The sequence below is a fragment of the Mycotypha africana genome (genome assembly GCF_025528875.1).
Source record: "Mycotypha africana strain NRRL 2978 chromosome Unknown BDF20scaffold_18, whole genome shotgun sequence".
Lineage (NCBI taxonomy): Eukaryota > Fungi > Mucoromycota > Mucoromycetes > Mucorales > Mycotyphaceae > Mycotypha > Mycotypha africana.
The window spans coordinates 24663-40383 of record NW_026515742.1 but is presented as its reverse complement, the minus strand read 5'-3'; the positions used below and the strand labels follow the sequence as shown (position 1 = coordinate 40383).

The window sequence follows — 15721 nt, the reverse complement described above, 5'->3', positions numbered from 1 at the left end:
AAAAAAAAAAAAAAAGGGAACAATGGAGAAAAAAAAACAAAAAAGACTCTTTTTCGCGTTTTTAAATTTGGCCCATATGTTTGTTTGACTCTCCGCCCTCACGACACTACACTACACTGCACTGCACTATCTAGAGAACCAAGGGGTGGTGGTGGTGGTGGTGCTAGTGGTGCTATCGTACCGTAGTTTGGATAATTTACGATGGTCTCCTCTCACAAAGGGGTCTTTTCTTCTCGGTAAGAATCCTCTGGGTTTCAAAGGACTCAATAACTTTTTACATCGCATCATGTTGAGTTCAGCCGAGATCATTCTCAAGTGATCAGGATTGGATCGAGTATCTCTTAAATAAGTGTTGGTATCAGGATTGAATCGGGGTTGCGTGGTTGCTTCTGAGCGACGCTTTGAGTTATGAGCAGGGCGTTTCGGAGCGATAGGCATAGGGATCCATGGCTGGCCTGTTTTCGTGAGTGGTGCAGCTGGCAGCATTGTACTTGCCTTAAGTCTCTCTAATTTTCCGCTTTTCTGGGTAAGGGATCGTGATAGGGTATTATCATCATGCGTCGTCGTTTGGGATGCATTCAAAGTGTTGTTGAGTTTGGTCAATGTATCCTTCCAATCATGGGTCAACCATTGAGGTGGAGAAGAAGAAAGAGCATAGGATACGGTGGTGGAGGAAGTGGGTGACGATTTTTGAATCCATACGGTAGAGAGAGATTGTCTGTGTAGGACGTGAGCTGCTTCTGCTTCTGCTTCTGCTTCTTCTTCTTCTTCCTCCTCCTCCTCCTCCTCCTCTTGTGTGGCTTCAAAAACCGATGTCTCACTTAGAGAAGGTGGAGGCATGTGTAGTGGTAGTACTTCTGTGAAAAAATCATGGGAAAAGAAATTGCGAATGGATAATGAAGGTACAATGAGTTCCTGTTCATCAGGCAAGGATTCTTTACTATCCACGACAATCCAATCTTCTACATGAGACATTCTTCGAATCAGTTTATGGTTGGGTCGTCGAGGAGGAGCAGTAGCAGTAGCAGTAGCAGTAGCAGTTGGCATCGTGAGGGTGGTGGCTGTCAGCTGCTGTTGCTTCTTTTTTCTATTCTCATGGGTGAGTGAAGTGGGTAAAGGTATATCACCATAAGGTTTCGAAGTGGATTGAGCCACTAATTGTCGAATAATCTCTTTATAACTGCTTGTGGATGAGGATGCAGAAGAGGAAACAGTGGAAAGAGTAGAGAGAGAAGAAGTAGCTGTAAATAAGGGTAGTTTATCTTTACCACTACTACTACTACTACTACTACTACTACTATTACTATCGAGTAATCTATCGTTTTTGGCTGGGATGGTAATGGGTTCAGACCTTGGATTGGAGGAGGTTGGGTATAAGATCAAATGCGTCGTTGCTGATGACATCTATTATCTGATACAAAGAGGTATGAAAAGTTGTAAGGGGGGTATATAAATAAATATATGTATAAGATATATGTTATACATATATATAAAGTAGTAATATATTGTTTCTCAAAATCAAGGGCCTGTTTTAAAAAATGAAAGGAAAAAAAAGAAAGTCAAATAGTTGAATTAAAAAAAAAAAAAAAAAAAAAAAAAAAAGGGGATGATAAATGAATGATTTAATTTTAGAAAGAAAAAAAAGAGCTGTTTGGTGTGACCCCACATTTTTCTGCTCTTTTTATTTTTTCCCATAATTGTTGTCAGCCCGCGATGAAAGGTGGGTCAGCAGCGTATCCATGTTGACTATTCCTCATTGAAACATGTCGCCGTGAATCTCTATGCTACGTAGAACGATATCGCTAAAGCATGGGCAATAACGTATTTCAATGGACATTAGCTCATCATCATCATCCTAGTGAAAATCTACATTATGAAAAACACGCATTGCAAACTGGGGGACAAAGAAGGATGGTGGTTGCTTAAAATAGTAATGTATGTCCTTACGGGTCCTCATTTCTTTTTAAACATGTTGAGATGGCATAAAAAACTATGCCGTCTATTCTCCAAGTATCTGGCTCGATGCAGAGCAAGGTAGACAGCAGAACACTTGACATCTATTCTTGCTGTGGCTATTGTTGACAGACTCGGTAATACTAGTTGAGAAGGTCTATGGACGAGTGTGTGTCTCTATAGATAAGATACATCGAATGCATACAGTTGACCCAGTACTGATGCCTCCACGCTTTGATTCTCCCTACAGCAGTGGGATAAAGTATATAAATACATGCTACTCGATTCGTACGTACTTTTATACGCAAAACAAAAAAAAGTCATTTTTTCTTGCTTTAAGCGGAGTAAAAACTATCCAGGAACACACTTTTTGAGAATATCCAAAATAAAAAATTTGAGATAAATCTTAGATGGGTACTGAGATAAAATTGTAAGCTTTATGGTGCCAAGTAGATTATAATTTTGAAACAATTCATATTTTGAAGGAATCGAGATTCGTATACTTTGGTTACTTTCACATCTCTTGGGCCAATTACTTACCGATGCTACAGTTCAACTTCACCCGTATATCCACAGGGTGCCGGCAGGCTCTTCTATCACTACCGACGACCCAGATAAGTCATTGGAAATCGCACTACTACGACGATTGGCCAACAGTAATCTTTGGCGTCATTATTCGGCTCCAACGTTTAGACTTCATCATCACATCCAAATGCAACAAGCATCAGGTATAGGGGTGATCCCCAAACGGATGTTCACCCTGTTCTGGTCCCTTCCTTTGTTTCTTCCGGCTCGTGACCTAGGCTATCGCACCATTTTGAAAAAATTACCATGCTTATCAGTCTTACAAGCCGCAGGGGTAGTTTCATCTGCTATCTGCAGACTTTGTAATCATGATATTGATACGTTCGAACATTTTACAACCAGTTGTCGACCACGCTGGCAGATATGGCAAGAAGGCCTCGCGATATATTTCCCATCCTTTGACTTTGATCCTCAAAGCATCTCCGCCGCCCTAAGATTACACTCGCCACCATCACTACCTTTGTCCGAGCAATCTCGATTTTTCACCGTCTGCTTCAGTATCCATTGGGCTATCTGGACGTCATTTTTTCAAATGATATTCCATGATATTCCTTTTCATCCCCCCCATCCGTCTCTAGTAAAGCATACAACATAATTTCTTTGAGCCTGTCTTCCTCGCAGCTCATGCGGGAAGCGGCTGCTTTTGACTAAATTTACTTGTCATAGAAATCTTCTTTTCCTCTCCATGTCCCACCCCTCAGCGATGTGTGACTAATTTATTATTTTAAAATAAAATAATCTACCAAAAAAAAAAAAAAAAAAAAGATCCGTATACTTTAAGCAAGAGTGGATATTCACTGTCTTCTTTCTTGGTTATCTTGATAATAACAGGATGAATCACATCACTGAGAGAGGTGTATTTTCCGGATGGAAAAAATATTACTCTGTTCTTGCTTCAGGACGTTGATATTTTTCTACTGCTTTTTCTCAAGCAAACACTACTTACAAGATGAGTCATTTTATCTACCGTACTAAAGAACTCTATTTCATACCTTTGCATTCCAACCAAATTGAACAAGTTGTTAGAGATAGACCCTTCTATCTTCAAAGTCAGGCAAAATCTCAAGGCAAGATTCTCTCCAACCCTCCTGCTATCGTACACTCCACAAGTGTCATTTGGTTTCTATCCGCAACTAAACGTTATTTAAATTCATCACAATATCCGGTAAGATGATAGATTACCTGCTGCTTGCACAAAGAAAATCTTTTGTTCAACCGAAGCAAAAAGAGTAGTTATCAGCGATGCACTTGAGCATCGCGAGGAGACCGAACAATGCCTTTGTGGTTGTCAAGTTTTTATCCTCATTTTGTCGGTATTGGACAAGTTGCCTGAGGTCTCCAGCAAAAGGAGCTCGCCCAGGTTCTTCAATCCAAAAAGCTTGATCCATCCATCCATTTTTGTATGGGTGATTTTTTTTTTTTCTTGAACTACCTGAACGGGGAAAGTGGGCATTTTAGGAAGTCAAAGAAAGCAAGACGAATGCAGGAGAAAGTAGCACCCGTGTCAACCAAGGCATAGGTTACGATGTTCTGTATAACAAGAGGAAACAATAAGTGAGTTAGCCTTATTATTACTCGGAAAAGCAGAGAATTGCTCATGGTACTTACATTCTTGGGCTTGAGGCACGCTCTTGCAATGGGATTCGCTATCAGATGCAGAAGCAAATTCAGAAAAATCTACTTCCATGGCATCCAAAGATAAACCAGTTTGCTTCACGCTGGTCCCAAGCAGAAAGAAACACCGTTGCCTTTCATGAACGGCTCGTGCTTTCTAAGCAAAGGTTGCCTATTGTACAGGCTTTGATCCGATCGAGGAAGGGCCTAGGGAATTTTCCCCCTCCCTGATCGGATAATGTTGTTGGCTTCCGGGCTAAAAACAAAAGAAAGAACATTTTCATTAGTTTATATACGTTCACTTTTGATGCTAACATTTACCTGTACGGATGGAAATACAGCCCAGTGGTTTTTGATAAACTTGAGCCATTGAATGCCGACCCTCAGGTTCCTAAAACTGAAAATTAGCAAGACTTCCTGTTCACAGAAGTTTTTTTTTTTTTTTCATACAAACGACTTACGGGGCTCTTCAAGGCTGATTCTTTTTCATTTACCTTCACGACTGCTCTTGTCACCCTTTTAAAAAAAAAACAGTTGTTAAACATGGTTCAATGCCCATTTTCATTTGTTGAATAGAGCTGGCTATTTGCTTACACCATTGAAAGTCGTGGTCATGACACCCGTGATGAACCATTTTTATTGGACCATGGAAGGGTGAATGGTCTTTTGTGGGCATTCGAAAGCTCAATGACCAGGATGATGGCATACTTGTAACAGCGGATGTTGGCTCTTTGGTTTTTTTCACGCTACCTACACCAGTCAGGCAGGCCTATTATTCCATGTACAGTGAAAAAAAAAAACTTTATTCGTGTTCTGCCAAAGAACCGCATGTGCCAACGGGACTCTATGAACGTCATTCAGGATAGCATAACCCGATCGCATGAAAAGGCCGACGGTAAAACTTTCAGTAATGATACCTACGGCGACTCGTTTTCCAAACGGGTTACCAGTTTTTTCTTGTAAACCAGCTAAAACTTGATCGGAAGGCTCAATGGGTGGGTAAGCTGATGAGCTTGGCTCTGGTCATTGTTTTGTTGTTGTCAACGATGGCTTTTTGCAGGGAAATAGGTAAAGTTTTGGGCTCTGAGGTGCTTTACTCCATTCAATAACAAGCCCCCCTCACTGTGCGAAAAGACCAAGGCACGCGTGTTTGGAGGCGACTCTATGTTGTGCCTCCATCCACATCAGGGAGCTACGATAACCATAACCAACTTGGGCATAGGAACGTTTATAAGGGGCCTTTGGCCTTTGAAGCTATTTAGACTCCGCTGATAGGAAAATGGGGGAAGAGCCATGAAGTCCTTGATTTCTATTCGTTTCAGGTTCCATTTGTTTACAAAAATTTCAATTTCGACCAAAGTTTCCCCCTTGATCTCAAAGGGCTTTTTAGCTACACATAGCTAAAGTACCAAAAAATTGGCCAATAGAAACATAAAGGGCCTTTTCAGATACATAGATCAAGTACAAAAAAAAGTGTGGCTCGCTTCTTTGCGACGTAATACCAAAAAAATGATTCTTGTGACGAAACTTTCCTTTTCTCTCCCGAAAAACGATGAAAACAATCCATCTCATGTTCGATTGGCACTAAAAAAAATAGAGGATTATAGTCAAAGCTACCCATTGTCTGGAATGCCAAACGAGTCAGTTGATAAAGACAAGTATTTTTATACAACTGTTTACTTTTGTAAGCCCCTTTTTTCTTATAAACAAACACAGCTACGCACGAGTTGTATGACTTTTGCGATATCTAAGGCCATGCTGTAGGACTTTGTAAGGCATGGAAGTAGTGTTAGCTGTGAACGTTCTCCGTAAGATAGATAGTGAATGGAGTCCATTGTTCATTTCTGGGAGATGGAGTGCCAACCCATGTGTGTTTTGGGTGTCTTTTTTTTTTTTTTTTTCAAAGTGACATTCATGGACGAAAGGATAGTGTGCGAGAGTGATCCAGTTTGGGGATGTCTTTACTACTACGAAACTTACTTGCCAACTTGGCCTGATGACATCTCATGTCCATATCAAAAATACAATTCGTCTATAAAAATAGGATGTCAAGTGGAAGCTCAAACCACTGTCTTTCCATTTTATGAAACCAGTCAATTCAGTAGCTAAGGAGTTTTTTAAAAAAAAGTTCTTTCAGAGGGTTTAAAGGTTGGCTTCTTTTGTAAAAAATGTAAAATGTGTTTCAAAGGATCCCTCCTGTGGCACTTGGAGATAGTATAACATTCTCTGTAAAAAAAAATCTGTGCGTCCAAGACAGATAGATGGAACATGTTCTTTTTGTTGGCGTTATTGAAAACTGACTTGTCAGGTTTACCGGGCGTGATGTAGCCCATCATGAAATGATAAAACATACTATACGAATAGTATCGAGAAACCGAGGAGACGACATAAGAGAAAGGGGAGCGTAGACAGGAGTCGATCTAAAAGTTCATGATCATGACTATGTGAGTGAAGGACAGGTCGGAAAAAGCAAGTCGGCTAGCCAATCCACCATGCCAAAATGGACGATACAGGAAGGAATGACAGTACAGTGTGTGGTGAGACCAGTCACGATGGATGGGGAGCGTCTTTAGACATGGAAGGGAAGTCGTAAGGAAACATCACCATGGTAAGAAGGATCAACGTACAGTCTATAGAATGGAAGCACTGACTTATTACATGTTATCTTGCACTTTAAAGACATGCGCATAGGGTATGCTGCATTCCTATCTGTATCAGCAGCAAAAAAACAATATCAGATGGCGTCTTTCGTATGACTCCTTTATGGTTGGAATACATCGTACCAAAAATCGAGACAACCACAAAAAAAAAGAATGAATATACGGGAATGATGGCTTTGGTGAGTTGGCCTCAGGACCAATAGACTATTTTCTAAATACTATGAAAGCATCACAACTAACCCCAGTGATAACACATGTCAATAGTCATCTTTTTTTTCTGTAGGGACAGTAAAAGATAGCAACATAGGGTCATACTGTTGATATGAAACAAGGCATGATTCACTTTGCGCGCAGTGATGATCCGAAAAGGCACAGACCTTTTTTTTTTTTTTTATCATTTTTTATCCCCTGATGTCCGCTAAAAAGTCCGTGCTTACTTTTTTTTTTTTTTTTTTTTTTTCCCCACAGTCGTTGGAGTTTCTCACAGTCCTTTCTTTTTTCTTTGTTCAAGCTTACTTTTTTTTTTCTTACTTTAGCAATGGATACATTACCATTGACAAGCCTTGCACTCGCCGAATATTATGATGCCAACGATCCATTTGCTGCATTCCGTCAAGAATTCATGATACCAACGCATGGAACGTTAGCCAAACAACCCAACGCCATAGGTAGGGCATCCCCCCTCTTGGGACACACTCTCTCTTTTTCTCTTTGAACAGGAAAGAGTCTCATTTTTTTTTTTTCGCAAGAGAGCTCAAAAGTAGATGAAGAATGCATCTATTTATGCGGCAACAGTCTTGGTTTATTACCCAAATGTACAAAAGAATTGATTCTGGAAGAATTAGATGCGTGGGGTAAAAGGCAAGTGGTTACATGATAAGAAAACAGAGTAGGCGAGCTGTGTGTCATTGACCCCCACCCCCCCCCCATGACACGGTCCATAGAGGCGTAGAAGGGCATTGGAGTCATCCTTATGGTCGTCCTTGGGCTACCATGGACGAAATTGTAAAAGAACCTCTGGCACGGATCGTAGGAGCCAAACCTGTGGAAGTGTCAGTGATGAACACGTTGACGACCAACCTTCATCTCATGTTGACGGCCTTTTACAGACCTACCGAGACTCGATACAAGATATTGATTGAACAGAAAGCTTTTCCATCGGATCATGTAGGTTTTCATAGAGAGGGATATCCGCGTAAACATGTGAAAGACTCATTAGCGATGCTTTTTTTGTCTCACTGGATAGTATGCTGTGGTGTCTCATCTTCAAACAAGAAACATCGATCCTGCGGATGGACTCGTCACCCTCGGTCCTCGTCCTGGAGAGCATCTTTTACGCACAGAGGATGTGGTGGATGTGATTCAAAAGGACCCTCACATTGCTGTCGTCCTGTTATCCGGAGTACAATACTATACAGGACAATGTTTTGACATGGAACGCATCACCCAGGCTGGACATGAAGCAGTAAGTTGGAAAAAAAAAAAAAAAAAAAAAAAAACTTGAAAAAAAAAAGAGAAACAGAAAAGAATTGACGTTTGTCCCCCCCCCACCCACCTTCAGGGCTGTATTGTAGGTTGGGATTTAGCGCATGCTGTAGGCAACGTTCCCTTGAAGCTGCATGAGTGGCAGGTGGATTTTGCCTGTTGGTGTTCTTACAAATATCTCAACGCGGGTGCAGGTGCGATTGGTGGGCTCTTTATCCATGAAAAGTACAAGGACGACGACCAAAAGCCTCGTCTGGCCGGTTGGTGGGGCAACGAGAAAGAAAACCGGTTTGAGATGCGACCCGAGTTTGTGCCCAGTCGAGGTGCGTCTGGCTATCAGCTCAGCAATCCTGACATCTTGAGTGTTACTTCTCTGTATGGCTCCTTATCTGTCTTTGACCGTGCAGGAGGCGTGGAAGCACTGCGCAATAAGAAATCCGTGGCATTGACGCAGTATCTAGAGCAGTTACTACGTGAGGTGTTGAAGCAAGAATTTGAAAAAGAACAGGTTCGCATTCTGACTCCTTCCAATCCCAAAGAACGTGGCTGTCAGCTTTCTCTAGAGTTTCCTACGGAAGGAAAAATGATGGAAATCTTTACAGCTCTTTATTTGCGAGGCGTGATTGTGGATGAGCGTAAACCCACCGTCATACGAGTCGCACCGACCCCTCTGTACAATTCCTTTAAAGATGTTTATCTGTTTACAAATCTTTTAAAACAAGTCATGGATGAGGTGTATCGATAAACAGGACGTTTATTCTCTTCTTTTTGAATAGTAGCAAACGATGAGCATAAAAGACAATGAGAGGATGGAAAGAAATATTTATATTATGTAATAGAAGGGGGAGAGTGGAAAGAAAACAATTAATAAAAAAAAAAAAAAAAAAAAAAAAAAAAAAAAAGAAAAAAGTTCGTATGGGTGCTATGGACGCTAATAAAATAATAGAGGGGAGGGGTGGGGGGTAAATATAATAATGAATAGTTAGTAAAAATAAAAGGATTATATATATATATATGTGTGTGTGTATATTGAAGTATAAAATAGAATAGTAAGATGTAGTAGTAGTAGTAGAATAGTAAGTAATAAAGATAGGATATTAAAAAAAAAAAAAAAAAAAAAAAAAAAAGAAAAAGAAAAGGTCATCTTCTATGTGAGTAATCAACTTGGGTTTTTAGGTCCTTAGTTTGCAAATTCGGGGGGCTGTTGGCTGTATCAGCTTGTTGCGGTCAACATGGGGATAATAGCAAAAATGTTTGAAATGAAAAACACCTCCGTACTATGCGTGTTGAACAAAAAAAAAAGGAAACCATCAATGACTGTAAGCACGATTCGTATGACTGTTGGGTGGACTTTGTGAAAAGAGAGGCGGTAACTCTCTGCTATCATCACTATTTTCTCCACCACCGACTGTCTTGGAGGAGGAGGCAGCGACTCCTGTTTCGATACCAGCATGACTGTTTGTATAAGAAGATAAGCTACGAATAGAAGGTAATAAAGGCTGGCTCGTCGTTAAAAAGGGGGGTTGAATGGAAGAGGTGGTTGAATGGGTTGACATGGGAGGGGGGGGTGATAGAGAGGCAGCTGTAGTAGTAGTAGTAGCCGTTGTGGCGGTGGTGGGGGTGATGGTGGTGGTTGTATTCATCGTACTACTACTATTCACGTTTCTTGGTGGCAGTCTTGAGTAATAGGCTGCGTCTGTCATTTCTACTTTAATGTCTGTTTCTTCTGCATTCAATATTTTTTCTGATAAAGGGGAAGGGTGGTGTGGTTGCTCATTTAATAATGTATGCGGTGGATGTGAAGTAGAAGGAGGTGCTGACAGTGGAGGCAAATGCTGCTGCTGCTGCTGCTGCTGTCGAGCTAGAGATCGTAAAGGTGGAGTAAAATTGGCTGTATTAGCATCATTCATACCAAGAGCTGGCCACTGTTGAAGAAGCTGACGAGGCTGTTGATGTTGATACTGAATGAGGTGTCGCAACATGTCTTCGATCGATTGTAACCTTTGTTCAATGGATTCGAGAGCAGCCTTATTGACAGCAGTAGAACCATCACTGTTCATCAGGGTGTTGTTATTGTTTCTTCTGTCACCCAAGTGATGATGCTGATTCATAAGAGCAGGATAGATGCATTGCACTCCGGATTTTTCGCAATTGCGACAGGGCTGTTCTCCATTACATTTTGTTTTCTTTCTTCTGCACTCGGCACATGCACTCACAATTTTGGCTCGTTTTTTTCTAGGCTCACCTGTAGTCAGTATACTCATCGAAGAAGGCTGTTGTTGTTGTTGCTGATGAAAGGAAGAATGAGGTTGGGATGGTGTCGTCGGTCGTTGTTCTATAGGAATGGACCGATTAGGAACCGAGGAGGGTTGCTGTTGTTGCTGTTGCTGTTCTCGTTGTTGCTGCTGTTGTTGTTGTTGTTGTTGATTCTCACAAGACATGAATCAAAGGAGGATGGATCAAGTTTGCAGTGAAAATAAACGTTTATACACACACACACACACACACACACTCGCACACACACACAAACACAAAATTTGAAAAAAAAAGAATAAAGGGGGAAAAGGACTTAAGAAAAGAAAAAAAAAAAAAAAAGCTCAACAAAAAAGAAAGATAAATTTTTGTCTACTGTATAAAAATTCAGGGAAACAAAAAAAACGATTGATATATTATTTACGCTTTTTGCCCGTATTTCTCGTCTTTTTTTCATGATCTACAAGATAGGCGAACAAGGAGTCCAATCAGTCTTACCAAAAACAGTATCGCTTGACATGCCGGCAGAAGCGATTTTTATCCTCTTTTCATGTGCTGTTTACACTTTTTTGCAACAAACCCAACCCACCCTTTTCCCGGAAGAGCGGAAAGTGAAGTTTGTACCGATGACCCTAAGTGATCCGCTTTACGTCTGCATTATAAAAACCGTAAAGTTGCATTATTTTAAGAATGGCAAACAGCCAATGAGAACCTACCATTACACGATGGAAATTTAAAAGAGTTATTTTCATCATACTATCCCTACTCTCTTTCAACTCTCTGTTTTCTATAGAAACTCTCTACTATGAGTTATACCGACGCCTCTGTGGATAACGAGGACTTACACTTATTGGTCAAGAATACACCCCACGTCGCTCTTCCCTATACCATTTTTGATCATTCTTCCTATTCAGGCCCTTACCATCCTGGAAACATTTGCATCAACGAGCCTAATGAGCAATCGTCTCGTTGGTCTTCCAACTCCCATGACCAATCACAGTATATTACTATTCAGCTAGAAGAGCCTACTGTGGTTTGTAAACTATCTCTTTTCGTGTCAACGGAAAAGCATACATAATGATTGACGTGACAAAACTCGCAACAGGCGAGATTCTTTTTGGAAAGTTTCATAGAAGTCATGTCTGTAATCTCAAAGAGTTCAAAATCTATGGTGGCATGGACCCCAACGATATGAGAGAACTATTACACAAGGGTCTCACTGATGATAATCAACCTGAAGTGTTTCCACTTCGCTACACCTATCATGATCTGGTCTGTAGTTAATGGGTCATTCTTGGTGGGTTGAACGTACTACTTACCGAAAATCAATTTCTTTTAGATCTTTCCTGTTCAATACATCAAGATCAAGCCCATGGCCACATTTGGAGCAAATTTCAATTACAGTATTTGGTATGTAGAAGTAAGAGGGATCCAAGAGGAAAAAGTCATGTCCAAAATTTATAACGCGTACAATAAGGTAAGAAGCGGGGAGATGCACACTTACGGGTTGGTTTTTTTTTTGTTTTTCACTGAAAGCAACATAAAACAAATGATTTTTTTCCTTTCCAGTATATAGAATTGGAAACGATCCGCTTATGTCTAAAACATTTCCGACAAAAAAACATGATGTCTTTATATGATATGTTGCAACAAAGCACAAAAGTTCAGTTGGAACATCCTCTAGTGCACCAGCTGCACAAGTCGATCGTGATCGAAGGAGATTTTGATAAAGCTGAACACTTGATTTTAGAAGCGGATAAAGAAATGAACATTTTCAAATCATACGTAGAACAGGCGAAATATAAAGCACATTGGCAGTGGATGAATGCTACCAATGATGGTAACTGCACTTTTTCTTTCTTTCTTTTCATGTGCTCTTACGGGCCGGACACTGATGAAAACCCCCCCCACTCTTTTTTTCTCAAAAGATGGTGATGCTCCTTGCGCAAGAGGCGGTCATCAAATGTGTATCGACGTTGAAAATGACAAAATCTACCTGTTGGGTGGTTGGGATGGAACAAGAGAATTAGCCGATTTTTGGTGTTATCACATACCCTCTCAAAGATGGAAACTCATCAGTTCCGATACCTCACAGCAAGGTGGCCCCACAGCAAGATCCTGTCATACCATATGCTTTGACCCTCTGAAGAAATCTATTTTTGTTCTCGGGAGGTACATTGAAACCACCAAATGCAATGCTGCCACCGCATCAGGAAGTCATCCCACCACTACCATCCATGATACTGAAACCACCGTGAACTATCACTCGGAATTCTTTCAATACTTTACAGAATTGGATCGATGGCAAATATTGAGCGAAAATACACTGGTATGTTTTTTTTTATCATGGGTATCTTTTTTTTTTTTTCCGATTGCATAAGCGTGTCTCCCCAGGTGCTCATGCCTCTTTCCCTCCTAGCTTGAAGGGGGTCCTCCACTTTTATGTGATCATCAAATGTGTGTGGATCCAGTGGGTAGAACACTTTATGTCTTTGGCGGTCGTGTTATTTCGCAAGATACGCTCTGTAGTTATGGTGGCCTCTATGCTTATGATTTGGATACTTCCGAATGGAGAATCCTCCGACATGATATGAATAGCACCCCTCAGCAAATGCCAAGTCCAGTTTTACCCCCTGCCACCGCCGTCGATCCTACCGTCCCCTCTCCCGATCCAACTACAGCCCATTTCCTTTCACCTTCCATGACCCATACCAACCCGACCTCCATCGGTGTCTCCTTCGGTCGTCGACGCTCTAGCAACGGTTCTTATATCCTTCCCTCTCCTTCACAGTCCACAAGCATCAAATCACGTACAGGACATTCCATGTTGCTCGACTCCACATCACGTTGTCTTTATATTTTTGGCGGTCAGCGAGGCTCAAAAGAGAACTTGTCCGAGCTCTTCCGTTACGACATTGAACAAGATAAATTAGTCGAAATCGCTCAAGATTTCGCTCGACAGTTCGGTTCCAATTCAGGCTATACGCAACGCGCCTCGATTGACATGGATCGTCAAGAGCTGTATATTGCTTCAGGCTTTGTCAAAGATAAACCCAACCGTAGTGTGAGCAATTGCCTTTGGGTCTATCGCATTCAAACCAACCAGTGGGAAAAAGTGTTTGAGCGTGAAAAGATCGTCACAGCAGGATCTCAGAAGAGTAACAGCAGTAGACACAACAGCCCTCGTCCATCATCAAAGATCAGTATAGATATAAATGGAAATCAACCTCAGCAACAGCAACAGCAACAGCAACAGCAACCACTGCTGCTGCAGCACCAGCCGCTGACTCGGAACAAAAGGCTGGCTCCCATGGAAGACAATGAACCTTGTCCGCGGTACACCTTCCAAATGGTCTACCATCCTGGCTTAAAGACGCATTATTTGTTTGGTGGCCATCCTGGTGATATTGAAAAACCAACGGAAAGACTCGACGACTTTTGGGAGTTGAAATTGACAAAGTAAGTTTTTTCTTATTCTACTTTTTTCACAAAAAAAAAGATTATTTTCTCATGAACAACCCCTCTGTCGGCTATAGACCTGATACGGCACAAATTGCACGTCATTGTCTCTATCTTCTTCGCACAAGGAGATTACAAGAACTATCGGAAGAGGTCAACAACAATGCATTGAATACAACAGATGCATTCACAAAGAAAAAGCACATCCTACAGTATTTGAGGGAATATGTAGCACCCATCGTAGACCATCATAACAAGAGCGAACTCAAGCAGTTTCAACTCCTGTGCACCCATCTCTGTATGGCTACAAACGATGCACCTTCCTCCCCCACAGCAACAGCAAGTACCACCAAGATGCATGCCAAGGATGAAACAAACGTGTCTCATCCTCCTCATCCTACTCTTTTCCATACAGAGAAAAATACCAGCACCAGTCATTATGATGCACGTACTTTTGTTTTCCAATCCTTACTCGAATTCTTTCCTAGTTGCATGAAAGAACCGGAAGGTGCTTTGATAGATGCTGTAAAAATTAAATAAAAGACCCACTCTTTGTCATAAAAAAACAAACAATAGCATGTGCGAGGTTTGAGCACACCGTCGCTCATCATTGACCCCAACTTGTCAAGAAGGACAGAACACCGTCAAATAAAGGACACTTTTTTACCTCATCCTCTTACATGACTATGCCAATGGATGCGTAATGTAAGATAAGAATGGCTTCTGAAACCTTGCCAACGCAACTTGAACCATCATCATCTACATAAAATAGGCACCCTAAATCCACTGCATGCATGTGAGAGTGCAACTCCTCGAGATAGTTGTCTTTCGGGCACGGTTACAGTAGATCATACTCTTTGTAAAACTGTTTGCGTAGTTGCTGACAACAGTCCACTTTTCCATAGCATTCATCTATCCGTATCCAACAACAGAAACGACAGTTCATCATCCAGGAATAAAAAACAAGTTTTAATGGATTCTCTTTTTCTATCGCTCTTCAGTAAGCTTTGAGTCATTTGTGTGTGTGTGTGTGTGTGTGTCTAGTGTCGTGATGACCAGACAAGTGTTGCATTGGATGTCAAGTGGAATCCGATGGAGTCTTCCATTCGTGCATCGGAGCAATCGGATCAGATTTATGAAACCAGCTATAGCAAATGAGTATACACCGCAAAACTCGATGAAACATCTTTTTAGCAACAAGGAACTGAACAGATGCATCGTTCCACACTATCCATCGAACTTGTACTATCCGATGTTCACGTTGAAAGATGAATGTTGTACCAAGAATGCAACAACTTGAAAGAGAGATGTTCAACATGAAATAGTCAAAATGAAGTGTGAAGGAGTCTCCCTTCGTCCCTTTCATTATATACTTGAATGCAGGAAAGGAGAGCATTTGACAAAAAGCCCATCACTCTTCGATTCTAAGATGGTATTATCTATTCTTGAATAAAGTGACGTATGACTTTTTGTTAGAATATAGACTACTTGAATACATAAGGAAGAAATATTGACTTGATGCCAACAAAGGAAATGGTAAAGCCTTTTTCCCAATTCTATTTGTAAAAGCAATCGACCCTTCGTTTTCGCTATTTCCCCCTCATTTATTGTGATTTGAGTTTTCATGCTTGATTTTGAGTTATCTAATTTAAAGATGGACAGCTTTATTTGATGTTCTAGTTAAAGTAACATAAAGAACTTGCTTTTTTCGA

The 15721-nt window shown here is 41.0% G+C and overlaps 4 protein-coding genes across 4 annotated transcripts; 2 read left to right on the top strand and 2 right to left on the bottom strand.

Moving 5' to 3' along the window:
• Positions 1–15: 15 nt before the first annotated feature.
• Positions 16–1580, bottom strand: BDF20DRAFT_901876 (uncharacterized protein). The gene has a single exon (XM_053082832.1). The coding sequence runs from the start codon at positions 1402–1404 to the stop codon at positions 127–129; it is 1278 nt and encodes a 425-aa protein (XP_052930764.1). The 5' UTR covers positions 1405–1580; the 3' UTR covers positions 16–126.
• Positions 1581–6737: 5157 nt separating this feature from the next.
• On the top strand, positions 6738–9171 carry BDF20DRAFT_901852 (pyridoxal phosphate-dependent transferase). The gene is made up of 7 exons (XM_053082831.1): positions 6738–6856; positions 7052–7181; positions 7281–7480; positions 7562–7673; positions 7757–7979; positions 8059–8277; positions 8374–9171. Exons 2-7 carry the CDS (start codon positions 7135–7137, stop codon positions 9040–9042), a joined length of 1470 nt encoding a protein of 489 aa, XP_052930763.1. The 5' UTR covers positions 6738–6856; positions 7052–7134; the 3' UTR covers positions 9043–9171.
• Positions 9172–10249: 1078 nt separating this feature from the next.
• On the bottom strand, positions 10250–10561 carry BDF20DRAFT_830024 (uncharacterized protein; the record flags this gene model as incomplete). Its single annotated transcript, XM_053078358.1, has 1 exon — positions 10250–10561. A coding segment is annotated over one exon (312 nt), but the record flags the coding sequence as incomplete, so codon positions are not given.
• A 794-nt stretch (positions 10562–11355) lies between these two features.
• BDF20DRAFT_830061 (Muskelin N-terminus-domain-containing protein) lies at positions 11356–14549 on the top strand (the record flags this gene model as incomplete). The annotated part of the gene is made up of 9 exons (XM_053078360.1): positions 11356–11587; positions 11656–11822; positions 11890–12027; positions 12120–12390; positions 12479–12879; positions 12970–13173; positions 13342–13686; positions 13831–14009; positions 14087–14549. 9 exons carry the CDS (start codon positions 11356–11358, stop codon positions 14547–14549), a joined length of 2400 nt encoding a protein of 799 aa, XP_052930761.1.
• Between the last annotated feature and the right edge of the window lie 1172 nt (positions 14550–15721).

Coding starts and splice junctions, on each gene's coding strand:
- BDF20DRAFT_901876 (XM_053082832.1), bottom strand. CDS start 1,404: ATGTCATCAGCAACGACGCATTTGATCTTATACCCAACCTCCTCCAAT.
- BDF20DRAFT_901852 (XM_053082831.1), top strand. CDS start 7,135: ATGAAACAAGGCATGATTCACTTTGCGCGCAGTGATGATCCGAAAAG. Junction 7,481..7,561: donor CAAACAACCCAACGCCATAG/GTAGGGCATCCC, acceptor TTTTTTCGCAAG/AGAGCTCAAAAGTAGATGAA. Junction 7,980..8,058: donor AAGCTTTTCCATCGGATCAT/GTAGGTTTTCAT, acceptor CTCACTGGATAG/TATGCTGTGGTGTCTCATCT.